Below are 26,598 nucleotides of genomic sequence, written 5' to 3'. Positions count from 1 at the left end.
ACAGGAAATTGCATGCATGTTTATAAACATCAGGGCCCTGAATTTGTTCAATTTTTTCCAACAATTTTTGGAATTAGAATGCATTCGTACTTATTGATGGCACTGTTTAAAACACTAGTTAGGCCACAGCTGGAGTACTGTGTATAGTTCTGGGCACCACACTATAGGAAGGATGTGATTGCACTGGAGAGGGTGCAGAGGAGATTCACCAGGATGTTGCCTAGGCTGGTCCGTTTCAGCAATGAAGAGAGACTGAAAAGGCTAGGGTTGTTTTCCTTAGAGCAGAGAAGGCTGAGGGGGGACATGATTGAGGCATACAAAATTATGAGGGGCATTGATAGACTAGATAGGAAGAAACCTTTTCCCTTAGCGGAGGGGTCAATAACCGGGGGCATAGATTTAAGGTAAGGGGCAGGAGGTTTAGAGGGGATTTGAAGAAAAATGTTTTCACTCAGAGAGTGGTTGGAATCTGGAACACACTGCCTGAAGGGGTGGTAGAGGCAGGAACCATCACAGCATTTAAGAAGTATTTAGATGAGCACTTGAAATGTCATAGCATATAAGGCTACGGGCCAAGTGCTGGAAGATGGGATTAGAATAGGTAGGTGCTTGATGGCCGGCACAGACACTGAAAGCCATTTGAGAGCAGCGGGTGGGTTCAATAAATTTTTGCACGATGGCCAGGCAGCAGCATGGTAGGGCTGTACAATTTAATCATGTTGCTGCAATCCTCAAAGTGCAGGGCATAAAAGATTGCATCAACATAGTACTGCAATCTCCTCATGTACAACTCCTAAGCTTTAGGAATCAAAAGTCTTCCATTTAATGAATGTATAGGTCGTATGTGACTGGAATTCTGTATAACAATGCCAGATTTGCTTGAAGTTGCCAGGACACTTTTTACTTGGGAATTCTGCTCTCCCTGACCTCTTTAAAGATAAATGTGATGTAACCAGCTGACTTGCATGTGACAAAGTGTATTCCTTTAGTATTGGATTGAGGGAATGTTCTTTTATTTGAAAGTGGAGGACAAGAAGGTGAGGCACTAAGATAGACTGTGTTACATAGAAGACTTCTGTAATGAAATATGTTCTGATGTCTCTTGCAGCTGTCACTGAGGAATCCTTCTGAATGATGGTCATCTTGATGTTCTCCTCCATGTAGTTCTGCCTTGAAGGAATTTAGACACCACTGGGGAGGTGACCCTAAGTCCATAGTTTTTGTCTGGTGATGTTGTATGTAAGAACAGGAGTCGGCCATTCAGCTATTCAGGCTTGTACTATCATTCAAATAGATCATGCTGATCTGTATCTCAACTCCATTTACCTGACTTGGTGCCATATCCCTAATACCCTTACCTTACAAGAATCTAGCAATTTTGATTTTGAAATTTTTAATTGACGAGCCTCAACAGCTTTTCAGGGACAGAGTTCCAGATTTCTAATACCCTCTGTATGAAGAAGCATTTTCTAACATCACCCCTGAATGGCCTAGCTCTAATTTCAAGGATATGTCCACTTGTTCTAGCTTCCCACACCAGAAGAAATAGTTTCTCTCTATCTACCTGATCAAATCCTATATTAAACCCCTCAAGTAGATTGCCCCTAAGCCTTCTTTACTCAATGGAATACAAGACCAGTTTATGAAACTTGTCCTCATAAATTAACCCATTTAGCCCCAGTATAATTCTGGTGAATCTGCACCGCACCCCTCCAAGGCTTATATACTTCCTGAGCTACAGTGACCAGAACTGAATGCAGTACTCCAGATGCTGTCCAACCAGAGCCTTAATAACTGTAATATAACTTACACCCATTTGTATTCCAGTCCCTTTGAGATAAACGCTATGATTCCATTAGCCTTTTCCATTATTTTTGTACCTGTCCACTAACTTTTAGTGATTTTAGTAAACGGACCCCTAAATCTCTCTGCTCCTCAACAGTTCATAGCTCCTCACCATTTAGAAAATACTCTGATCTCTCTTTCTTAGGTTCAAAGTGTAGGATCTCATAGTTCCATCTGCCATAGTTTTGGCCATTCACTTAATCTATCAATGTCCCTACACAACCTTCAGCTCCCACCTACACGACTTACTAACACTTAAATTAGTGTTGTTAGCAAACTTAGATTCTGAAGAAGGATCACTGACCTGAAACGTTAACTCTGCTTCTCTCTCCACAGATGCTGCCAGACCTGCTGTGTATTTCCAGCATTTCTTGTTTTTATTTTAGATTTACCGTTCTCTATTCCTTCATCTAAGTCAATGATAAATGTAATGACAAGCCTAGTACAGATCCCTGGAAGAAACCACTAGTCACATCCTGTCAATTAGAGAACATACCCATCATCTCTGGTCTCAGTCTCCTATCTCCTAACTAATTCTCTACCCACGTTGATGGCTAGCCTCCAATTCCATGCACTTTCATTTTTGCTCACCATCTCCTATGTGGAATCTGATCAAATGCCTTCTGTAAGTCCATATGCATGGCACCAATAGACACAGCCTTATATACCACTTGAGTAGCCTCCTCAAAAAAATTGACTAAGTGAGTTCGACATGACTTATCTTTACTAAGCAGTTTATTATTTGTTCACGTGGGGCCAATTAAAGGTAAGTTTTAATTTAAAATAAAACTTTTCTGTGGAGCTAGGAGGAGCAAGAAGTTCCCATTTGGCCACTCCAACCCCCACCCCTGGAAGTTACCTGAGGGTCATCATTTGTGGTGGTGCTCCTGATCCCCAGAGCTCGCCCCAATTAATCAGATGAAGACCCAAGACCTACTTCTATAGATTCTTGGGTCTTTTGGTTTGAGCACACACTGTCTGTTTGTTAGTTGATTGCATAATTTTACAGTCTTTACTGCTACTAATTTTAACCTTTTTTTCACGCCTCGACTGTTGACTTTAAACTGAGTCTCTCCCTGGCTCTGTTCCCATTTTCACATGCCACTCCCTCCTCGGTTTTACCACCGATTCTTTAGGGATAATTGGCGTCTGCCTTTGATTTAGACAGTTCCTGGTTGGTTGCACTGGGTTCAAAATCAAAGTGAAAGAGATCAAAAGGGCGACGGTACTGCGGTGGTTTCAACGCCGGCATGTCATGGCTCATACAGGCAAGCAGCCGATGGGTGAGCTTAGGTCCCTGAATTCAGATGAAGCTACTTTTGTTACATTTGTTAATCGGACCCCGCGGACTGCAAGGCCTTGGTGGATCAATTTTAATGGACTTCCGCAGAACTATGATGATATCCCTCCAAGAGAAACCCTGGATATGCGCACGTATCGGAGTAAGTAGCTGGCATGAACCGTGCAGGAACAGAATAGCCTTAAGAAATAGTTCGCACTAATAAACAGCCTCATTTGAAGCTGAGTGACGTTTCAGTAGCTGTATGGAGAGGAAATTGGAGAAGCCGCATACAGTTTCCTGTAGACCTGAAACTGCTTAATTTATAGTGCTTAGTTTCAAGGGGTACTGCAGTCATAGGTTGGATTGTATTTGGGTATATTTGTGCACAGATGAGCATTATCTGGGGTTAAAAATATTTAATTTAATGTTTTGAGTAAGTGATCTGAAAAAGTCTGATTTTCAAAGTATATCTTTGAAGTAATCCAGTAATGGGTAAAATGCTTATTTTAATAGTTGCTCCAGTATTAACTGTAAAATATTTAAATCCTCATCTATCATTCAAACCCACCTAATTGGGCGAATTTTTCTTTCTTTACTGGATTGCTAGATTTCACACTGTCGAGTAGATACTCCATTTTACAAGGTAAATGGTAGAACCAGCTCCATTCTCAGAAATTCTGTTGATTAACTGTGGAACAGTCTTGATAACAGCAATGGTAAAGGTCTTGTATTGGCCCGTTTTGGCTGAATGTGTAAGTTTGATGACAGAACTTGAAAGTTGATAAATAATCCAATAGCATGCATATAATTTGTCGGAAAAGGTTATATAATGTGGCGATGCTGTGATTACTGTGAATTTTTCTTTTATAATACAGGGTGAATTTATAGCTTTGGCATTGATACTAAAGCCACATGAGATGCTCAAGATTGTGCATGTTGCTGTTTTAAAGTAGTAACCAAAAATTTCTGACTGTGGCCTGCACTGCCAGGCTGACCAGAATTGTGAAAACGTTGTCCAGCACCATCATAGAGTCATATAGTCATTTACGGCACAGAAGGAGGCTGTTCAGCCCATCGAGTCCATGCCGGCTCTCCACAGAGCTATGCAGTCAGTCCCACTCCCTGGCTTGATCCCCATAGTCCTGCAAGTCTATTTCGCTCAGGTGGCCATCACACTTTTTGAAGTCATTGATCGTCTCTGCTTCCACCACCCATATGGGCAGTGAGTTCCAGGTCATTACCACCCCCTGCGTAAAAAAAGTGCTTCCTCATATTCCCCCTGCATCTTTTGCCCAAAACTTTCAGAGGCATGTTTGCCTCGGGTTGTGCTGCACCATAGGAGGGCCCTTGGAAACTCATCTGAGGGGGTTTCATGGCCTCCAAAGACTAGAACTGCCTTATTTATAACACAGCATTGCCTCCAGAAATGGCATTGTAATAAAAATGGCACATAAATCAAGTGGCCAAAGAGACTATCCCCTTCCCTCCTAACTTCAATCTGTATTGATATTTAATTGGTAAATGCACAATGATTACATCTGCTGTCAAGTGACTTGCTAGAAAGTGCATGCATGTGAATGTTGGTGACAGTAAACTTCAATTTGGCTCAGATATCTCCGTGAAATTAGCTCACTGATGATCACCGTCCAGGTACACACATAAAGAATGACTATTTGAGTGAGTTATTGAATGCCAGCCGGGCTACTTATGTAACAATGGAGTAGTGGGGTGTCATTGTGTTGATGTTGGAACTCTACTCTGGCAAAGGCTAGTTGAATACATTGCAAAATGAAGTGGTAACAGGTGTATTGTCTACTACATTGAATGGAAGCATAAACATTTTTACAGCTGATTTGAATTGAAAGACGAACAGCACTAATTTGAGATCTGGTCCTGTGAAAAATAATGAATAACAAGACTGCTGAAAATGACGATAGCCTTTGATGTGGTCAAGTTTCAGCCAGAAAGTAGCATTATTTTGCACCAATCTGATACAGTAAAGTTCTTCAACTATTTAGAACATAAGAAATGGTAGCAGGAATAGGCCATTCAGCCCCTCGAGCCTGCTTTGCCATTCAATAAGATCATGGCTGATTTGATTGTGGCCTTAACTCCACTTTCCTGCCTCCCCCCCCATAACCCTTGATTCCCTTGTACATCAAAAATCTGTCCAGCTCAGCCTTGAATATATTCAATGACCCAGCCTCCACTGCTTTCTGGGGAAGAGAATTCCAAAGATTAACGACCCTCTGAGAGAAGAAATTCCTCCTTATTTCCATCTTAAAGGGGGATCTCTTATTTTGAAACTGTGCCCTATAGTTCTAGATTTCCCCCATGAGGGGAAACATCCTCTCAGCATCCACCCTATCAAGCCCCCTAAGAAACTTATATGTTTCAATAAGATCACCTCTCATTCTTCTAAACTCCAATGATTATAGGCCCAACCTGCTCAACCTTTCCTTATAAAACAGCCTCTTCATCCCAGGAATCAGCCTCGTGAACCTTCTCTAAACTGCGTCCAATACAAGTATATTCCTCCTTAAATAAGGAGTCCAAAACTGTATGCAGTACTCTCGGTGTGATCTCACCAATGCTATGTACAGTTGTAGCAAACTTCCCTACTTTTTATACTCCATCCCCCTTGCAATAAATGCCAATGTTCCATTTGCCTTCCTAATTACTTGCTGTACCTCCATGCTGACTTTTTGTGATTCATGTACAAGGACACCCAGGCCCCTCTGTACTGCAGCATTCTTCAATCTCTCTGCACTTAAATAATATTCTGCTTTTCTATTGTTCCTGCCAAAGTGGACAACCTCACATTTTTCCACATTATACTCCATCTGCCAGATTTTTGCCCACTGACTTAACCTATCTGTATCTCTTTGCAGAAACTTTGTGTTCTCCTCATAACTTGCTTTCCTACCTGTCTTTGTATCATCTGCAAATTTGGCTACAATTCACTTGGTCCCTTCATCCTTCTTCTTCTTTGGCCTCCTTGTCTCGAGAGACATGGGGTAAGTGCCTAGAGGTGGTCAGTGGTTTGTGGAGCAGCGCCTGGAGTGGCTATAAAGGCCAATTCTAGAGTGACAGACTCTTCTACAGGCGCTGCAGATAAAATTGGTTGTTGGGGCTGTTACACAGTTGGCTCTCTCCTTGCGCTTCTCTTTTTTTCCTGCCAACTGCTAAGTCTCTTCGACTTGCCACTCTTTAGCCCTGCCTTAATGGCTGTCCGCCAGCTCTAGCGATCACTGGCAACTGACTCCCATGACTTGTGGTCAACGTCACAGGACTTCATGTCGGTTTGCAGACATCTTTAAAGCAGAGACATGGAAGACTGGTGACGAGCTCTCTGTATAATGCGTCCTTGGGGATCCTGCCATCTTCCATGCGGCTCACATGGCTAAGCCATCTCAAGTGCCGTTGGCTCAGTAGGGTGTGTATGTTGGGGATGTTGGCCGCCTTGAGGACTTCTGCATTGGAGATATGGTCCTACCACCTGATGCCAAGGATTCTCCGGAGGCAACAAATGAGTTGAGACATCACTCTTGGCTGACATACGTTGTCCAGGCCTTGCTGCCGTAGAGCAAGGTACTGAGGACACAGGCTTGAAACACTCGGACTTTTGTGTTCTGTGTCAGTGCGCCATTTTCCTGCATCCTATTGGCCAGTCTGGACATATCAGCGGACGCCTTTCCCATGCGCTTGTTGATTTCTGCATCGAGAGACAGGTTACTGGTGATAGTTGAGCCTAGGTAGGTGAACTCTTGAACCACTTCCAGAGCATGGTCGCCGATATTGATGGATGGAGCATTTCTGACGTCCTGTCCCATGATGTTCATTTTCTTGAGGCTGATGGTTAGGCCAAATTCATTGCAGGCAGCCGCAGTTCTGTCGATGAGTCTCTGCAGGCACTCTTCTGTGTGGGATGTTAATGCAGCATCGCCGGCAAAGAGGAGTTCCCTGATGAGGACTTTCCATACTTTGGTCTTCGCTCACGGGCAAGGTTGATCTTGTGTGGAGGAAAATTCCTTCTTCTGAAGACTTGATCACATGTGAGAGCAGCAATGAGAAGAAGATCCCAAACAGTGTAGGTGCGAGAACACAGCCCTGTTTCACGCCGCTCAGGATAGGAAAGGGGTCTGATGAGGTGCTGCTATGCTAATTTGTGCCTTTCATATTGTCATGGAATGAAGTGTTGATACTTAGTAGCTTTGGTGGACATCTGATCTTTGCTAGTAGTCTGAAGAGACCATGTCTGCTGACGAGGTCAAAGGCTTTGATGAGATCTATGAAAGCAATGTAGAGGGGCATCAGTTGTTTGTGGCATTTCTCCTATAGCTGGCAAAGGGAGAACAGCATGTCAATGGTGGATCTCTCTGCTCGAAAGCCACACTGTGCCTCAGGGTAGACACGCTCAGCCAGCTTCTGGAGTCTGTTTAAAACGACTCGAGCGAAGACTTTCCCCACTATGCTGAGCAGGGAGGTTCCACGGTAGTTGTTGCAGTCACCGCGGTCACCCTTGTTCTTATAGAGGGTGATGATATTGGCATCGCGCATGTCCTGTGGTACTGCTCCCTCATCCCGGCACAGGCAAAGCAGTTCATGGAGTGCTGAAAGTATAGCAGGCTTGGCACTCTTGATTATTTCAGGGGTAATGCCGTCCTTTCCAGGGGCTTTTCCACTGGCGAGAGAATAAATGGCATCACTGAGTTCCGATTTTGTTGGCTGTTCGTCCAGCTCATCCATGACTGGCAGAGACTGGGCTGCATTGAGGGCGGTATCAGTGACAACATTCTCCCTGGAGTACAGTTCTAGGTATTGCTCCAACCAGCGGTTCATTTGCTTGTGTTGGTCAGTGATCGTTTCCCCGGATTTAGACTTGAGGGGGGAACGATCATCTTGATGGTTGGCCCAAAAGCTCTCCAGAGGAGACAGAGGAGTTCCAGAGTTTTCTGCAGAAGCACATCCTGAATGGCAGATGAATTTGTACGTGTATTTGATGCTCGTTTTATGCCGGAGCTGCTACGGGGTCGCGTCGGAGCCGGAGCCACCGTGCCCAGACTGGGGTGACGATGAATGCATGCCGAAGGCCCAGCGAGGCCTCGGCCCGCCCCGCTGGTCTCATACGGAAAATCCTTGATCGGATCCCGGCAGAAGAAGCTCCACATCGCTGCTGGCCATATCACTGACCACCACCCCCCCCCCCACCCCTTTCCCCTTCCCACCCCTTTCCCCTTCCCGCCTCGCACCACTTTTGCCCCCCTCGCACCCCCTTTCGCCCACCCCCCTCGCACCCCCCCGCTCCCCCTCGCACCCCCCACTCCCCTGTACCCCTCCCCCCTTCGCTCTCCCTCCATGAAATCGTACAGTTTACTTGTTAGGGCCCCTGCTCAGGGATAGGAGCTAACAACCCCACTGGTTTGTGGGCATCTCGGGAGAGACCAAGGTTAAGGGAGTAAACCCTAACAGAAATTCTGGAGCGGAACCCCTAAGTCGGTCATGTGTCAGCTTTGGCATGTTTCTGGCAGTTCCTGCAGCTATACTGGTGCCAAACGTCGTGCTCTGCACTCCTTTGGACCCCACTAGGAAGGCCAAGAGAGGGGTTTTGATGCTTGGGCAACTCACAACCTCCATACATTCCGCCAGCCATGCGCCATGGAGAGGTCACTCCATAGTCGCCTCACAGTGACCAAAACAACACGGAAGGCAGCAGTAATGGTTTATAAGTCCAGCTCAATTGGCATAGAGATTGGGAGCCACGGGTTGCCTTTGTCGGTGGGAGAGGTCATTGCATCTCACTGGACAGCTACCGCCCGCCTCAAACCGGGCAGCCCCCGGTCAGAAAGGTTCTGTCCCGCCACAGTCCACCTGCTTCAATGGGTGCTTGGAGCTCAGGGTCATGGCCTGACAAGTGGACTGTACACCGTACCAAATAGCATGACAAAAAAAGGAAAGGAACCAGCCCTTCGTTTTGCAAGCTGGAACGTCGGAACTGTGTCCTGGCCTGTCGGAAGACCTTACACAAATCAACGACTCTCGGAAGACCGCCATCATTAACAAAGGGCTCAGTAGACTGAATGTGGACATTGCAGCACTTCAGAAGACACGCCTCCCTGTGAGCGGACCTCCAAGAGAGCAAGAGTACACCTTCTTCTGGCAGGGTAGGGATCCTGAAGAACCAAGACAGCATCGAGTGGGCTTCGCCATCAGAAACTCTTTGCTCAGCATGATAGAGCCACCTTCAAATGGCTCGGAACGCATATTGTCCATCCGACTGCTCACCGCCTCTGGTCCAGTACACCTACTCAGCATCTATGCTCCAGCACTCTGCTCCCCACCTGAAGTGAAAGACCAGTTCCCCAAGTCATTAATATAGATTGTAAATAGGTGAAGCCCCAGCACTGACACTTGTGGTACTCCACTTGTTACAGTTCGCTAATCTGAAAATGCTCCATTTATTCTGACTCTCTGTTTCCTGTTAGTTAGCCAATCCTCTATCCATATTACCCCCACCACCATTTTCTCTTATCTTGTGTAGTAACCTATTATGTGGCACCTTATTTAATGTCTTTTGGAAATCCAAATACACTACATCTACTGGTTCCCCTTTATCCACCCTGCTTGTTATATCTTCCAAGAACTCTAATAAATTTGTCAAACACAATTTCCCTTTCAAAAAAACATATTGTCTCTGCCTGATTACATTATGATTTCTAAATGTCTTGCTACTATTTCCTTCATAACGGATTCCAGCATTTTCCCAATGACAGATGTTAGGTTCTGAAGAAGGGTCACTGACCCGAAACGTTAACTCTGCTTCTCTTTCCACAGATGCTACCAGACCTGCTAAGTGATTCCAGCATTTCTTGTTTTTGTTTCAGATTTCCAGCATCCGCAGTATTTTGCTTTTATTATATACAGATGTTAGGCTAACTGACTTAGAGGCTGGAATTTTACGGTGTGGGCGGAGGCCTCACCCACTGGACAAAAGTCAGGGGCAAGTCCACCTCCATCAGGCCTGGAAGCCACACCGTGATTTTGTGGCTCAAGCCCTTAATTGACCCTCGGTTGGGACTTCCGCCCTTTGAGGCAGAAAGTACCCCCTCCAAGAGCTGCTGGCCAATCAGTGGGCTGGCAGCTCTTCCGTCCCAGCAGCCCAACTGTGAGCAGTGGCCACTGCTGGGACTGCATCGATGGAAGTCAATGTCCCTGGCAAGGCCCCACACAATTGGCTGGGCCCCATGAGTTGGGGGGAGTGGGGGAGGATGGCGGGGTCGATCAAGTGAGGTCGGGGTGCTGGGGTTGGTGGGGGGGAGGTGCTCCACCGGGGCGGCTATGACGTGGGGGGCCCTCTGTGGGACACAGGGTGCCCGATCAGGAGGGACACCCCCTCCAGCCCGCAAGAAGGCCACCAGGTTTTACAGGACGGCCTGCTGAGGTGCTGATCCACCCATCCACCACTGGTAATATACCAGTGGTGGCTAGAGGAGGCCCTTAAGGCGCAATTAATTGGCCACTTAAGGGCCATAATTGGCCTGGGGCGGGCGGGCCGTTTGTTACCTCCCTTGCCGCTTGTAAAATTGCAGCAGGGGCGAGAAGGCCACGGGAACAGCACCCCCCACGTCCCACTCAATTTTACGCCTCCTCCACCTCCAGCCTGCTGCTGTGGGGGGTGCAAAACTCTGGCCATGGTTTCCTGCTTTCTGCCTCCCTACTTTCTTGAATAGAGTTATTACATTCGTGGGTTTCCAGTCGGCTAGGACCTTTCCAGAATCTAGGGAATTTTGGAAGATTATGATCAATGCATCCACCATCTCTGCAGCCACTTCTTTTAAGACTCTAGAATGCAGACCATCAGGTCCAGGGACTTTAGTCCAATTAGTTTTCCTAGTACTTTTTCTCTAGTGACAGTGATTGTTTTAAGTTCCTCCTTCCCTTTTGCCTCTTGATTTTCTACTATTTTTGGGGTGTTTTTGTGTCTTCCACTGTGAAGACAGATACAAAATACTTGTTCGAAGTCTCTGCATTTCCATTTTTCCCATTATTAATTCCCCAGTCTCATCCTCTAAGGGACCAATGCTTACCTTAGTTACTCTTTTCCTTTTTATATAGTTGTAGAATCTCTTACGGTCTGTTTTTATATTTCTTGCTTGTTTACTCTCATTCTGTAACTTCTGCTTTTTAGCCATCCTTTGTTGGTTTCTAAACTTTTCCCTAGCTTCTGGTCCACCACTAATCTTTGCAGCAGTTTTAGTACTCTAATGTCTTCAGTTTTATAAACATTACTGTTGGATGCAGAATCCAGCAATTTATCTGAGCACGCGTGACTGTCCACACCACTGATATGAATTCATTTTTTTTGCTGGCTTGTCAGTACAGACCTACGCTATCATTACAGAAGGTTCAGTGGCCAAATTCAGTCTTGTAGCAGTTTTTCTGTTGTGTTGGAGTATAAAGGAGGTGAAATGCTCAACACCAAGAGCTTTGGACAACCTTTTAGAATCACTTCTGGAACAGAATGACTTTATAATTGATGTACATGATAATGACAACAGGTCTCATACGAGGTTTCAGCTGCTAATGAAACAGTCCGTCACTTGATGCCAAGCTCTTTTTTTTTTCCAGCTCATCCTTGGGTTTTTCGGGATGCTGACACTGGCGACAAATTGCTTATAAATAAGGATGAGGTATATTTTCCAACATCTGCACAATATGATGAAGATGATCCTATTTACATTCCTGTTTACATCACAGTTCCAGGTAAATACAGCACACACAACTTCAGGTTTAGCTGAACTTACATCTATCACATATCACTGGCAGTAGATCTGCAATTATATCTTAGCCCCACTCTCAGCTACCGAAGCGTCTGCATTATCTGAATATCTAGTCAAAACCTTGTAATTCCCGAATGTCTCAGCTGCAAATAGGGCTTTTAAACTCATTAACCATCTGTAGGGATATTCATTAACTTTGTTCCAGAGATTACAATGCAATATTTCTCACCGTGTTAAAAATCTCCCCTCACTGTTCCATGATAATTCAGTTGGTAAATCAATTGTGTAATTTCACCATAAAGACCGCTAAATCCCAGCCTCTAAAGCATTAGCTGGTCTCAGATGAGTGGCAGTCGGGGTACTTCTAATGCCCTTGAAGTTCTGAGCTCGGAAGAGGAAAATCAGCCAAAGTTTCGACACCATCACTATCCAATAATTGCTTCAGATGAGTATTAAGTGGTTAAAAAAAAATCTAATTACTGAAAATTTTCTAGCCATGCTTCCAAGATCAGAATAAAAAATAATTTACAAGTATTCCTGGTTCATCCAATTCCTCAGGTCCCACTGCAGGCTAAAAAAAACATTTTAAATCTGGTTCTGCATCTTAGGCTCACTACCAACAGAAAAGTGTTACCATTCCAGATTTACTCCTCTTGCTTTCAGCTGCAGAATCATCCAAACGATATCTAGTCCAAATCATAAGGTGATTGTATTTGTTATTCCCTTGGATTTCACTACCAAAGGCAGATTTAGGACAGTATGAGTCAACCCCCATAAAGGTGAAACATGCAGACCACTGACAAGAACAACTAACATCACTGATACATAATAAAGTCTTGATTGCAGACCCACACACATAACAATCTCCATGTCACAGTCAATTTTCTTTCACACAAATATATTAAGTTGGAGGTAGAATATCCATGGAGTTGCTCCTCATTTCTTTGCTGTTACTTCAGTGGAAGACTGACAGAATCCCGGGAGAAACAGCATAAATTGTAGGATGTGGGAAAACCCTATCACATATCACTGGCAGTAGCTTCCTTTCACTCAACTAATAAATTTCTGAAAAAATAATCTTTGTTAATTACTGGAGTCTAGCGACCAACAAATAGCCAAGAGCAAAACTTTTATTAATGTAAAAGCAGGTTGATTTATTCCATCTTTTGTCCAGGACATTGAGGCCAAGTATAGCAACTCTCTGTTCTTTGTCTGAGATGACCCAAGTCATTGCAAACTATGATTGAATTTGGACCTAAAACATTAGCATATTCTTTAAGATGCTTATTATGAATGTCCAGTATGCTATGTTATGTTTATAGTCCAGCAATACAGTAGTTATTTGGGTGTATTTAGCTTAGTTATTGGGTTCTAGAATTTTTTCAGGACCCAATTCCTTCGTTTGCACCACTAATTGATGATAAATAGCTTGACAAACCTGAATTTTTCAAACATTTCAAATCAATTACCCTTGTTCCCTTTTCTTTGCAGTATATTCACTGAAAGATTGCTGTTTACAATGTATTCGTAAACAAGTAAAGTTGGAAGACTACACAAAGTTGGAACTACCGATGTCATTGCACGCTGATCTCAAGAATTCTCCACCTCTGCTAAGGGAGATTGAAAACCTGAGAATGCACTACAGAAATAGTTAATAGTTTAAAATTTAGTAGTACACCATTTCTATTCGGAATAGATGCCAATATTTCATTCTGCCTTCTCCATCTTGTCTTAGCATTTTAAAAAAGACTTGCATTAAGATAACGCTTTTCACCGACATCTCTAAGTGCTTTACTTTTGAACTGTAGTCACTGGTGTAATGTAGGAAGATAATTAAGGTAAACCTATGTTTATTTGCACCATTACTCCTTTGTTAATGTACCACCTGCAAATGAGTAATTTCTTTTTGCTGGAGTTTCTAAATTTCAAGCAGTTTGCTGAATGATTTAATATCTAATGGGATGGTCAAAAGGGTTCTTTTTTACAAAGACTCTAGCAAAAAGGAAGGAGTACTTTCTAAGATACAGATTTACAGTAAGGGATTTATTAGTGGAGGAGAGGAGAATTGTATTCTATGTCCCTATTAAATCCATAAAAGGTGTAATATATTGATAGCATAGAAATAGCTAATGTAAATTGCTGCATATAATTGCATAATCCTTCAAACCAGAGCCACTGCCTCTTCCATCAGTAGTGATTTCCACTGGAATTGAATAACTGTAAAAATAAAACTGTCGGAATAATCATGATGCTGTGCTTCCCTTCACAGCATCATTATCAATAGATTATTAATTGATGACAACATGCATGCATTAAAAAAATCAATATGCTGGCAAGCAGAACCAAATAATATTCATCTTCTAAAATAGAACTAGCAGTCTCCTGAGAATCATAAGCCACAATATTGGGCAACAAAATGCAACCAAAATTTGGTGGACCATGTCACTAGCATGGCCCAATTACATAAGCAACAGAGCTGCCAGCCTCAGGGCCTCTTGGGAGGCTGCATGAGAATGGGAGCACTTGCTTTGCAGCCTCACATGCTTTGTTCATGTCTTCCTCAGACTGTCTGATTTGAGGGGATCTCGCATGTAAGGCACAATGCCAGTTTCTTTGGACACCACTGAAAATAGGCACTCCTCTGAGATATGAGAAGCCCAGGAATGCTCACCTCATTTCCATGGCTCCCCTTGCCCTGTATCTGTTCTGCTACGACTGCGGCGGGAGCAACGCACTGTCAATTCAGTCCCGTCACTCCACAGGTTGCAGCATGTTATTAAGCTTTCACACCCAATCCGAAAACAGCCAAATTAAACACTCGAGTAACCCACGGAATAAAACAGACCAAACCAGGTAGCTTTAGACAACAACAAATTAACTATTTATTAAAAAAATTAAATCTTAAACAGTATTAAGATAAACCTATGTCTAAAGACCTTATAGCTTCTTATTTTAACCTAACGCCACATTCACATACATACACTCAAAAAAACTAATAATTAACTAGTTTTAAAATTGGAGTTTTAAAAAAATTAGCTGTCTCTTAAGAATAAATAAAATAAGTGAGTTTTTATATGTTACATTCTGATGGATCAGGTCTTCAAATGTGCAAAATAATCAAAGGTCACTCGAGGTCTTCACATGGATTTGATGAAAATAGTCCTTCAGTAGATAGGCATTCAACTCTTCGGCTACAGCAAGCATTAAACAGTTCTTTGAACCATGAGCACAGCCATACAAATGGTTTCTTGAAAAAGACTTTTCTTCTTTACTTAGGGAATTAACTTGGCTTGTAGCTCCTTGTAGAATTTTTGCTGAGAGGAAATAAATAGCTTTCTTTCTCTTCAGTCCGCCTCACTTGAAAGTCTCTCAGAACTAACGAGTTCCCCACACAGCCAAGTGGAAACATTACCATGTGACTTCTCTGTCGCTAGCTGTTGCCCAGGGTAACAAAAAATGCAGCTGTGGCACACTGTGTCTCCAGAACATTCTCTCCCTTAAAGGTACACTGTTTTTAATAAAGTCTTAAAAGGCAGACACACACTATTTTTAATCTGAAGAGAAAAATAATTTCAAGTCCATGACAGTTCTCAGAACAGGCCCAGGTGATCCAGAAATCAAACAATGCAAAAGAAGTAGATACCTGATATAACATGCGCACACTTCCTTTTTCTCTCCATAACACCTATGATATAAGGATTTCCTGGACACTACGGGGGGAGCAATATCAGGCCTTAGTTTTGGGAATAAATATTAATCCTAGAATAATTGTCCATCCTCAACTTATGAGACAGTGGCTGAACAAAGCAATCTTAATTTTTTGGTCCTTCTTGACTCACATATTGGGCCCGATTTTAACTCTGCAAGTGAGTGGGTTCTGAATGGGTTAAAATTGAGCCCTTTGAGTTAGTTCTTCACAGGAAGTAGGTGTGATACTATAAATATGTCACCTTCATTTTTTGAACACCTATTGGAAGATGCACTGAGAGTAGTAAGGGTGCAGAATGTATGCTGAGTGCGGTCTTCAATGTACATCTCCAAGTGTGGGTTGGTAGCACCACTACTAATCAAGCTGGCCAAGTCCTGAAGGGCGTATCTGCTATACTGGGCCTGCGGCAGGTGGTGAGGGTAATAACAACAGGGGGAAAACCAGGTAAGTGGAGAGTATTCCATCACACTCCTGACTTGTGACTTGTAGATGGTGGACAGGCATCGGGCACTCAGGAGGTGAGTTACTCGCTGCAGAATTCCCAGACTCTGACCCGCTCTTGCAGCCACAGCATTTATGTGGCTGGTCCAGTTCAGTTTCTGGTCAATGGTAACCCTAGGATGTTGATAGTGGGGGATTCAGCGATGGTGATGCCATTGAACATCAAGGGGAGATGGTTAAATTCTCTCTTGCTTGAGATGGTCATTGCCTGGCCCTTGCGTCGCGCGAATGTTACTTGCCACTTATCAGCCCAAGCCTGGATGTTGTCCAGGTTTTTCTGCATCTGTAAATGGGCTGCTTAAGTATTTGAGGAGCCGCAAATGGTACTGAACATTGTGCAATCATCAGCAAGCATCCCCACTTCTGACCTTGTGATGGAGGGAAGGTCATTGATGAAGCGGCTGAAGATGGTTGGGCCTAAGACACATGGACTGCAGTGGTTCAAGAAGCTGGCTCACCATGACCTTCTCAAGGGCAATTAGGGATGGGCAATAAATGTTGGCCTTGCCAGCGACACTCGCATCACATGAATAAAAAATAATCTGAAGATTAAAATATGAGAAATGTGAAAAATCTCAAATTGAAATTGTAAACAGTAGTTTTTATTGTCACATTATACAATAACAATAGATAAGACAGCAATTATGAAGAGTTTTAATTTTTTTTTTATTACATCGCCTTTAGTGCTTTTTTGTTTTCTTTCAATTGTCCACAAATATTGTACTATTGTGCATTTCATATTGGTCTTCAATCTCTGCAAGATGCCTTTAATACAGCAATACTTTAGAATTTGACCACAGGTAGTTAACCCACTTTTTAAAAAATGTTATTTACACATGGTAGATTTTACAACATTGCACATGATATAAAATGTTTTTAAGCATCTTAATTTAAGAATAAATTACAACAAAATGATCATCACTGAATTGCTATGACTTATTCACTTTTTCCTGGTCCCCTTTGGTTTGCTGTTTCCAGTGCTGTTAACACTTTTGCTCATGTGGGGAAAATGGACTGTTGGGGTCCTCTCAGTGGGCCCATACAATCCTAAATTTCTTGCTGCTGCTGATTTTCTAGGAGGTTTAACACTAGGAAAAGGGCTGAATGTCTGAATCTTTGCAGTGCTAGTTCTGTGTGCTAGATCCGAAATTTCTTTTTCAGAGTCCGAAGAATCAGATGAGGGCCTTTGGCTTGGTGATGGACTGGGTGGCTCAGCTGCAGTTGTATCAGTTTGGCTTAAATCTAGTGTTTTTAGCTGGTTCTGAATAACATTCACGTTGTCATTAGCATCCCTGTAAACTGGTTCAGAAGATTGTCCATCTGCTTGTGCCAATATTCGATCCTCAATCTTTTTGCTGTCAGTTTCTGTGCTTTCTGTACAGCTAGGAGATGATTCTTCCACTGGTTTATTATTTCTTTCTTTAGTGATGTCACTCTGTTCCTCCATTAGCCCGATGGTATCACCGTAGCTCAGCTGGTTCTTGGTCCTTGCTAGGTTTTTTCGGTGAACTCGAATGTGAGTGCGCCATGGCGAGTTGAGCTTTGACTTTATATCATCTTGTGGGGCTTTTGACCCAGGGACATGAATAACAGCATTCCTGGTGATCCTGTTAGTAGTTCTCAGTTTCTTCCCTAGAAGCAAGTGATTCATCATTGGGGTTTGATTGATCTGTGGAGGCAGTATTGTGGTGGCAGGTCCTTCACCTATGAAATGCACAATAAAGAAAACAATCCAATAAATGGCAGGGACAGTCACAAGCTCTGACCACAGAGCTCCACCTCGACATTTCTCCTGAAATTTTGGGAATAAATCACAGCTGGAACACAAAGTTCATTTTGAACCTTCAAGTTAAAACATAAATCACTTATTTACTATACTATTATGTTGTAACTTAATTAGCTTTGGATGAACTTAGAATACATATTGTTTAAAGGTAACAGCAGATTTAACTCAAATCCTGGTGGGCACAAGTCCAGAGCACATAGCTGCCTGCAATTCAGCACAAGTTGACAGTCGTACTCAAGTACACCAGTCTTACAAAGAAATTTCACATTATCATGGTGCTCTTTTGAGGTCGGGGCAGAGTTGAGAGAGCTTTATTCCAAATATAACTGGGTGTTCCGAATGCTAACAAAAGATAGAAAAGCGAAAAATAAAACAGATTTTCCAACATTGGCAACTATCAACTTGGCAAAACTGACCAAAAAAGCATTTGAAAATAGGTATCACAGATAAACTGATGAATAAATATGCATTTAAATATTAGGAGGCAATTAACTTTGAATGTCAATTATTCCAAGTTATCATAGACTGCTCCAACAAACAAATAAATCCTTATGTAATTACAAAAATATTTTACCAATGGAAGAGAGCAAAAAAGATGGTTAAGTACACCACAGGGAAACAAAGTTATATTATTCCAAGGTGTTAGGATGAAATAAAATAAAAATCATAAAACACTAACTTCTTCTATTAGTATTATTGGGACTGGGAACAGACACAATTAGTCTGAATAATGTTTGTACTGTAGGTAAGCTGGCCAGAAATCCTCCAAATATTAGGATTGGGTTAATAAATTGGTGTTTTGTATAATTTGTCATGTTTCAGGATTTTTTGATTATTTCAAATATACTTAATTGTTGAGTTTTAAATCAAAGTACATTGGCACAGATTTACAAAAAGGACAATTACATTAGCTGAATGAATATTAAAGCCATATTGTTAATCAGAAAGACAGGGAACAATAGGACTGTCATCCATCTGGGCGGCTACCGACAACCTTCACATGTTCCTTCCTGTTGATCTACACATGAGGCTACTTTCAAAGGGAAGAAACATGGCAGCAGGTTTGATTAACAGCTCTTCTGGACAACCCGTGAAGAGGTGGAAGGGTCAGATACTAAGGCCCAACTTTCTGTGGGAACAGGAAGAAGGTGAACAAAGATTCATGTTAGCAGTCTTCTTATGAGCTGTCTTCTCCAACAGAAAGAATACAAAAATGTGAGAAGTAGGTATGGTTACCATGCCATGCAGTAACCTCCAATGTCAGTCAAAATGGGCAATAACACATGCATGCAACAAGCAGTTGCATTATATGGGAGACTTGAGTATTGCTGAAAACAGAGACATTTTGTCGATGCTTTTCATCTTGCACTCATCAGGACAATCGCAAGAATACCAATGTAAGGGAAAGCAATAAATTTATACTGTATGAGACCAAATGCACCAGTTTATGGTGACTGACAGTTAACTGCCAAGCTTTGTTTGAAATTTAAACCAGGCAGCTTGGCAGTTAACTGTCATTCACCATAAACTGGTACATTCTCCATGGCAATGCAAATACCAGAGTTCACTTGCCAACCAATCAGCACTCTCTTCTCATACAGTATAAATTTGTTGCTTTCCCTTACATTGGTATTCTTGTGAATTGCCCTGATGAGTGCAAGATGAAAAGCTTCGACAAAATGTCTCTGTTTTCAGCAATACTCAAGTACTTTACTACAAAATGACTATTTATACAGGAGACTACTTATGCACTAAATAAATTAAGGATGTGAGTGAAGAAACAATTCCAGATGAAGATGAAGTGTAAGGGCACCCTATTGTCTCATGAGCATTCAAGGTAAGCATTTAAAGTATTAAAGTGTAAGAGGTAAATGCTAAGTGGCATGCTTTGTACAGTTTATTAAAGGAATATTCACTGTGTTCTCTTGACCTAACCTTGTGCAGTCATTAAACTTTTCCCTATACTCTTATATGTGTGGAACAATGGAGTTGGTAATAACAGATGAGGGAACGTGTTTGCACCTCACCGATTATCTGTCCTTGGAGGTCTCTGTGTGACTCTGCCAAAAATTGAGATCCTCTTCAGAAGTGTTTCTTATGCCTGGAGCTCACCCATAACATATTAATGAAGCTGATCCTGGAAACTAGGGTGGGGTCAGATCATGCACTACCCTGCTTCCAGATGAGTTCAATCCCAATTGGAAAATATGAGGAGACGTTTACAAAGTATCAGTTCAGAAACACATCCAGACATTTGGAAAAAAAATATTTATGTGTTCATTGTATTAGTTTGTACAAAGTGGCCAATGCCAGAGAAGAGTGGGCTTCTCCAGGACTCTCTCAATGCTGCTTTGCAACTGGCTGTCAGGAGATATAGGCATGCCCTGCATTAGTTTGCTGCCTTGACCTTTCTATCACCACTGTGGAGGAAGAAAGTGTGTTTTGGTATTTCACATAGTCCAACCAAGATCGCTAACCCCTGCCACCCTGAGATCTTTGTGCTAACACGAGACTGCAAAATATGAAAATATGGCCTTTTTCTCACCATTTCTCACATTAATAACCACAAAATATACACAAAAAGTGCTTTAAAAATAAGATTAGGTAGTTGAACTTATTTTAAGCACGAATATTGTGAGGTCAGTAGGCTTGAAGGTTTATTAAGCTGTTCAGTTGCTTCAAAAAATAAATTGCTATATAAGGAAAACAAGATGTTTTGCTGATAGAGGCAGGGAGAGGGAGACAGTAGACATGTGCCCCACAGGGAAAGAAAAAGTTAATTTACACCAAGGTGTTAGTACGTTTAGTACCTCAATATGTTACTGTGATATGAAGAAATAAATAAATAAAAATAAAATACTAACTTCTTCCAATTCCATTATTCAGCTTGTCCCTGGGAGCTGGGATGATCCCAGGATTAATTTCATCTTCTAATCCTAATAAAAGAAACAGAAAATGTAAAAATTGGACAAAATTAGTTTAAAAAAAATTCTTTCATGTGATGTGGGCATTGCTGACAAAGCCAGCATATGTTGCCCATCCCTAATAGTCCTTGAGAAGATGGTGGCGAGCTGCCTTCTTGAATCTCTGTAGTCCATCTGGTGTAGTTACACCCACAGTGCTGGTAGGAAAGGAGTTCCTGGTTTTGACCCAGCGTGGAGGGAGAGAATGTTCAAGTTGGTGGATGGGGTGATATCCAAGCTGACCGCTTTGTCCTGGATGGTGTCGAGCTTCTTGAGTGTTGTTGGAGCTGCACTCATCCAGGCAAGCGGAGAGTATGCCATCACACTCCTGACTTGTGCCTTGTAGATGGTGGACAGGCACTGGGGAGTCAGGAGGTGAGTTACTTCCCTCAGAATTCCCAGTCTCTGACCTGCTCTTGTAGCCACAGTATTTATATGGCTGGTCTAGTTCAGTTTCTGGTCAATGGTAACTCCCAGGATGTTGATAGTGCGGGATTCAGCGATGATAATGCCACTGAATGTCAAGGGGAGATGGTTAGATTCTCTCTTGTTGGAGATGGTCATTGCCTGGCACTTGTGTGGCGCGAATGTTACTTGCCACTTATCAGCCCAAGCCAGAATGTTGTCCAGGTCTTGCTGCATATGGACATGGGATGCCTCAGTATCTGAGGAGTTGTGAATGGTACTGAACATTGTGCAATCAACAGCGAACATCCCCAATTCTGACTTTATGATGGAGGGAAGATCATTGATGAAGCAGCTGAAGATGGTTGGGCCTAGGACACTACCCTGTGGAACACCTGCAGTGATGTCCTGGAGCTGAGATGATTGGCTTCCAACAACCACAACCATCTTCCTTTGTGCTAAGTATGACTCTAACCAGTGGAAAATTTTCTCCATGATTTCAATTGACTTCAATTTTGCCATGACCCCTTGATGGCAAGCACAGTCACTCTCACCTCCCCTCTTGAGTTCAGCTCTTTAGTCCGTATTTGGATCACGGCTATAATGGGGTCAGGAGTCGAGTGGCCCCCGACAATCTGAACGGTATTTATATTGCAGGTAAGTTAACCAGAAATCCTCCATTCATTAATAATGGTGGTATTGTTCTGAAATATTTTGTTCTAATTGCCTCCCTGTCTTTTTAAACTGGTATTTTGTGTATGGGCTTTGGACTCAGACTTTTTAATTTTGCCAATTTTCACCCTTTCTCTTCCATGAAAGTCATTCATCCCCCGATGGAGTAGGTTGCACAGTCCAGTATCTAATCCAAATGAACAGTCTTCATTTACGAGCCAGGCAGCGAGTGTCAGCAACCAGTAGGTAATGGAAGGCATTATAATCAAGATAAATCCTTTTCCCACCTAATGCCCACATATATGCATTTTCTAACAAGCAGAGTCACTGAATAGCAATTAGAAGGTGGAACTGTTGTTTATTATATCTCTTGTATTTAATTGGTGCCGTGACCAATTGCAACATTTCACTGACCACTGGTGGAGATGAACTAACCTATCACAGACAGTGTATTGAACCTATGGCCTTCTGGTCTATATAATTTATGTGGTGCTTTTATCCAGAAGGCCACTGGGGGAGTTTCACTGTACATTTTAACATCGTTGTCTTCAGTCGCTTATATTAATTCCCAACCGAAGTTATCAGTTGCTGAAATGACCTAATTAAATTAGTTAGACAGCAGCATTAATATATGAAACCTTTGTCTAGGATAGGAGGTCTTAGACTGTGAAATTAACTGCAACAGAAGCAGGTGGAAAGCTAATAGTTTGAAACAATGTTGTTATCGTCCACAAGTTCTCTTGTGTTCTACAAGTACAGTGCTATGAACAGTTACTGCCACTGCCATACATGTCAACCTAGAAAACTAGCAAAGCTGACCAAACCTCGTAAAAGCTGACACCATTGTCAAGAAGTAGACAACTCACAAATAGCCCTGATGTTAAAACAAATAATGACATGGGATTTTAAATGTAAGCAATGGTTTATGTGAAATTGAGACATTGAAGGCAAAACTTTTAGTATTTTTACAGTACAAATGCAGCATCTTGGTTCATTTTAAGTATTTTTAAACTTCGAAATAAACAGATTTTTAAATTAAAGAAAGGAAAAACCATCACTATCACTTATCTTGGGGTCATCTTTTGAAACCCAACCTCCTACTGTCCCTATGGCGGGAAAAACAGAGTTAACATTTCAGTTCTGTATGACCTTTTACACAGAACTGAAACGTTAACTCTGTTTCTCTCTCTACAGATGCTTCTGAACCTGCTGAGTATTTCCAGCATTTTCTGTTTTTGTTTCAGATTTCTAGCATCTGCAGTATTTTGCTTCTGTATCCAACTGTCCCTGTTCATAGAAGCACTTCCTCCAGGCCCAGTTTATAGAGACAGTATACCCCAGTCAACTACCCACCATTTCACAAAGACACTTTTTTCTCCTTCAAGAACACAAGAACACAAGAAATAGGAGCAGCAGTAGACTATATTCTTTCTTAGAAAATAGGCGACAGGTTTAGATAGAGTATTTGGATCGGCGTAGGCTTGGAGGGCCGAAGGGCCTGTTCCTGTGCTGTAATTTTCTTTGTTCTTTGTTCTCTTTGTTCTTATATGGCCCATCGAGCCTGCTCTGCCATTCAATATGATCATGGCTGATCTTAGGATTCAACTCCATTTTCCCGCCCACTCGCCATACCCCTTGCTTACCTGAGGGATCAAAGATCTGTCTATCCCATCCTTAAATGTATTCAACGATGTATTCAAGCCCTAGTTCATACTGGAACAGTTCTCCCTTTTCCCTGTCAATTTAATTTTGCATTCATTCCCAGTTTCTCTCCACTTATCCGAAAAGTACTGCTTTCAGGATCTGTCCCTTTCCCTCTCATTACCATCCATTCCCCCTTCCCTCTATTGCAATCCATTTTCCCACATTCATTGTTATCCATTTCCCCATTCCATCACCCTTCCTGTTCTTGTTAGAGTTTCCACCTATGATATGCAGAGACTGAAATCTTGGCCATTAGCACAGCGAGTGGCATGGAGAGAAGACAGGGACCTGTTCAGTGCACTAGCCACTGAACTTGGGAAAAGTGGCATTTTGAGGAAAGGATTCCTGCTGAACTGTTTATTTAAATCAGAAAATGCTGGCACACTGGTTCCCAAAATGCTAAATGTCAGTGTGCAACACCTATGGTTAGCACATGTGGACTACACTGTGTGTATAGCCATTGCTATCAGTCACCAACAGGGTTTACAGCCCTTAAGGGTACACAGAATCTACAGTGCAGAAACAGGATTTTTGGCCCAACCGATCTATGCCAATGTTTATTCTCCCTGTGAATCGCCTACCATTCTAATTACTTTTTCCTAACCTGCCCCCAAATCCCTTTATTCCCTTCTCCTTCATGTATGTGTCAAATGTCCTCTTAAATGTGTCAATGATATCTGCTTCAATCACCTTATGCAGCAGTGAGTTCCACACTATCACCACCCTTGGTGTAAATTAATTTCTCCTGAATTCTTTGTTTGATCAGTGGTTTCTGCCCTGCCACCCCCTCCACCCACAACCATTCTGGACTCACCCACAAGTGGAAGCGTTTTCACCACTGCAAACCTATCAGGTCTCATCATGGTTTTCTCTTTTCCAGAGAAAGAAGCCCAGCATCTTTCCTGATAGTTGCATCTTCACAAGGATGTGAGCAGAACTGAAAGACTTTTTTGCACTTTCTCCAGTGCTTCAATATTATTTTTGCAGTATGGAGACCAGAAGTGCACACAGTTACTCCAAGTGTGATCTAACCATGGCTCTTATAAATCTTCCACCCCTTCTTCCCTTTTCCTCCCTCTCCTTGCCAGTTTATTTGGGGGTAGTTGAAGTCCCTCATGATTCTGTGCTTTTACTCATTTCATAGATATGCTGCTATATTTTTTTTTTATTCATTCATGGGATGTGGGCGACGCTGGCCAGGCTAGCATTTATTGCCCATCCCTAATTGCCCTTGAGAAGGTGGTGGTGAGCTGCCTTCTTGAACCGCTGCAGTCCATTTGGGGTAGGTACACCCAAGTGCTGTTAGGAAGCGAGTTCCAGGATTTTGACCCAGCGACAGTGAGGGAACGGCGATATAATTCCAAGTCAGGATGGTGTGTGACTTGGAGGGGAACTTGCAGGTGGTGGTGTTCCCATGTATTTGCTGCCTTTGTCCTTCTAGGTGGTAGAGGTCACGGGTTTGGAAGGTGCTGTCTGAGGAGCCTTGGTGCATTGCTGCAGTGCATCTTGTAGATGGTACACACTGCTGCCACTGTGCGTTGGTGGTGGAGTGAGTGAATGTTTGTAGATGGGGTGCCAATCAAGCGGGCTGCTTTGTCCTGGATGGTGTCGATCTTCTTGAGTGTTATTGGAGCTGCACCCATCTAGGCAAGTGGAGAGTACTCCAACACACTCCTGACTTGTGCCTTGTAGATGGTGGACAGGCTTTGGGGAGTCAGGAGGCGAGTTACTCGCCTCAGGATTCCTAGCCTCTAACCTGCTCATGTAACCACGGTATTTATATGGTTACTCCAGTTCAGTTTCTGGTCAATGGTAGCCCCTAGGATGTTGATAGTGGGGGATTCAGCGATGGTAATGCTGTTGAATGTCAAGGGGACATGGTTAGATTCTCTCTTGTTGGAGATGGTCATTGCCTGGCACTTGTGTGGCGTGAATGTTACTTCATCCTTCCTTGCTACTCCTGAATAATTAGAAATCCAATCAGTGCTATTTTGTTGCTTAAATATGCCAATGTCATAATTTAAACCAATGCACGAAAGGTGCAACTGGGACTGGAACTATATTGAAGCTTCAAGTTCAGTTTTCTTCTGGTGACATCATTGGCGATTAATAGACGTTATAACCTGGCATCTATACAGGCTCAGCATGGCACTTTACTATTGTCATTTGAGTTATGTTGCGGCCAAAATCTGGTAATAAACAGTTAGTCATCTAACTTAGCCATCATTCTCTGGTTCAACTCCAAAGTTATTACAACAAATATCAACAGTAGATGGCTTTGCAAAGTGGTCATTAAGAAATAAGAATTGGAAACAAGAGGAATGCAGCCAGAATGTAATTATTAGCTGTAACTGTAACCTGTAGAAAACAGTAGACCTTTAGCATATCACAAATCTAGTCTCAATTCCTTATAACACCCCATAGGCCAATGTTTAGATTGATATACCAGTGAATTTCATAGCTTAAAATCTTCCTAATGTGCAAAGTGGCAGACACAAATGCAACTTCTGCATTTGAAACACAAGCTTCACAATAATGTGAAATTTTTTTTGATAATTTCCCTTTCACCAATGAAAAGTGTGTAAATTTACCAATATAAAATCCAGGTAGATGAGTGTGTCTTTATAAAGTAAATATCTGTCAATATCCTGTAAATGATTCTGGAAATGCAGCTGCAGTTCTGAATGATACGTTACCTGCTTTGATGAAGATGAGATGGGCCTGTTGTTGCTGCTGCCTCTTCTTTATCCTAATATACTGTCGCTTCAGTGCATTAATGTCAGTTGTCATACGTTCCATCATCATGCTGTTAAAAACAGAATGGTGCTCACTGCGGCTTGCATCGATAGCCCCGGGACTGAGCTCTGCTATATTGCTTGATTTCAGGATTTGTTCATCCTGCTGATCTAGAGAAATCACAACCAGAAAAATGGGGAAGTTTAAATTTCTAC

The 26,598-nt window shown here is 42.5% G+C and overlaps 2 protein-coding genes across 4 annotated transcripts in view; one reads left to right on the top strand and one right to left on the bottom strand.

Moving 5' to 3' along the window:
• The first annotated feature begins 2,971 nt into the window (after positions 1–2,971).
• Positions 2,972–17,626, top strand: vhll (von Hippel-Lindau tumor suppressor like). Of its 2 annotated transcripts, XM_068050471.1 has the most exons (4): positions 2,972–3,287; positions 3,735–3,770; positions 11,756–11,890; positions 13,399–17,626. In XM_068050471.1, the coding sequence occupies exons 1-4, from the start codon at positions 3,101–3,103 to the stop codon at positions 13,560–13,562; spliced, it is 522 nt and encodes a 173-aa protein (XP_067906572.1). In that variant the 5' UTR covers positions 2,972–3,100; the 3' UTR covers positions 13,563–17,626. The 2 variants fall into 2 exon arrangements, with proteins under 2 accessions (XP_067906572.1, XP_067906573.1); XM_068050472.1 differs by lacking the exon at positions 3,735–3,770.
• The window catches only part of tbc1d30 (TBC1 domain family, member 30), a 155,199-nt gene continuing 145,322 nt past the window's right edge, over positions 16,722–26,598 (bottom strand). For both annotated transcript variants that reach the window (XM_068050470.1, XM_068050469.1), the window contains 3 exons: positions 26,344–26,553; positions 20,768–20,839; positions 16,722–17,821 (listed from right to left, as the gene is read on the bottom strand). In XM_068050470.1, coding sequence (XP_067906571.1) covers positions 17,058–17,821; positions 20,768–20,839; positions 26,344–26,553 — 1,046 coding nt within the window. In that variant the 3' untranslated portion in view covers positions 16,722–17,057. The remainder of the gene's footprint in view (positions 17,822–20,767; positions 20,840–26,343; positions 26,554–26,598) is intronic.

Source organism: Heterodontus francisci, chromosome 18 (assembly GCF_036365525.1).
Source record: "Heterodontus francisci isolate sHetFra1 chromosome 18, sHetFra1.hap1, whole genome shotgun sequence".
In the NCBI taxonomy this organism is placed as follows: domain Eukaryota; kingdom Metazoa; phylum Chordata; class Chondrichthyes; order Heterodontiformes; family Heterodontidae; genus Heterodontus; species Heterodontus francisci.
This window is presented reverse-complemented; position numbering and strand designations above follow the sequence as displayed.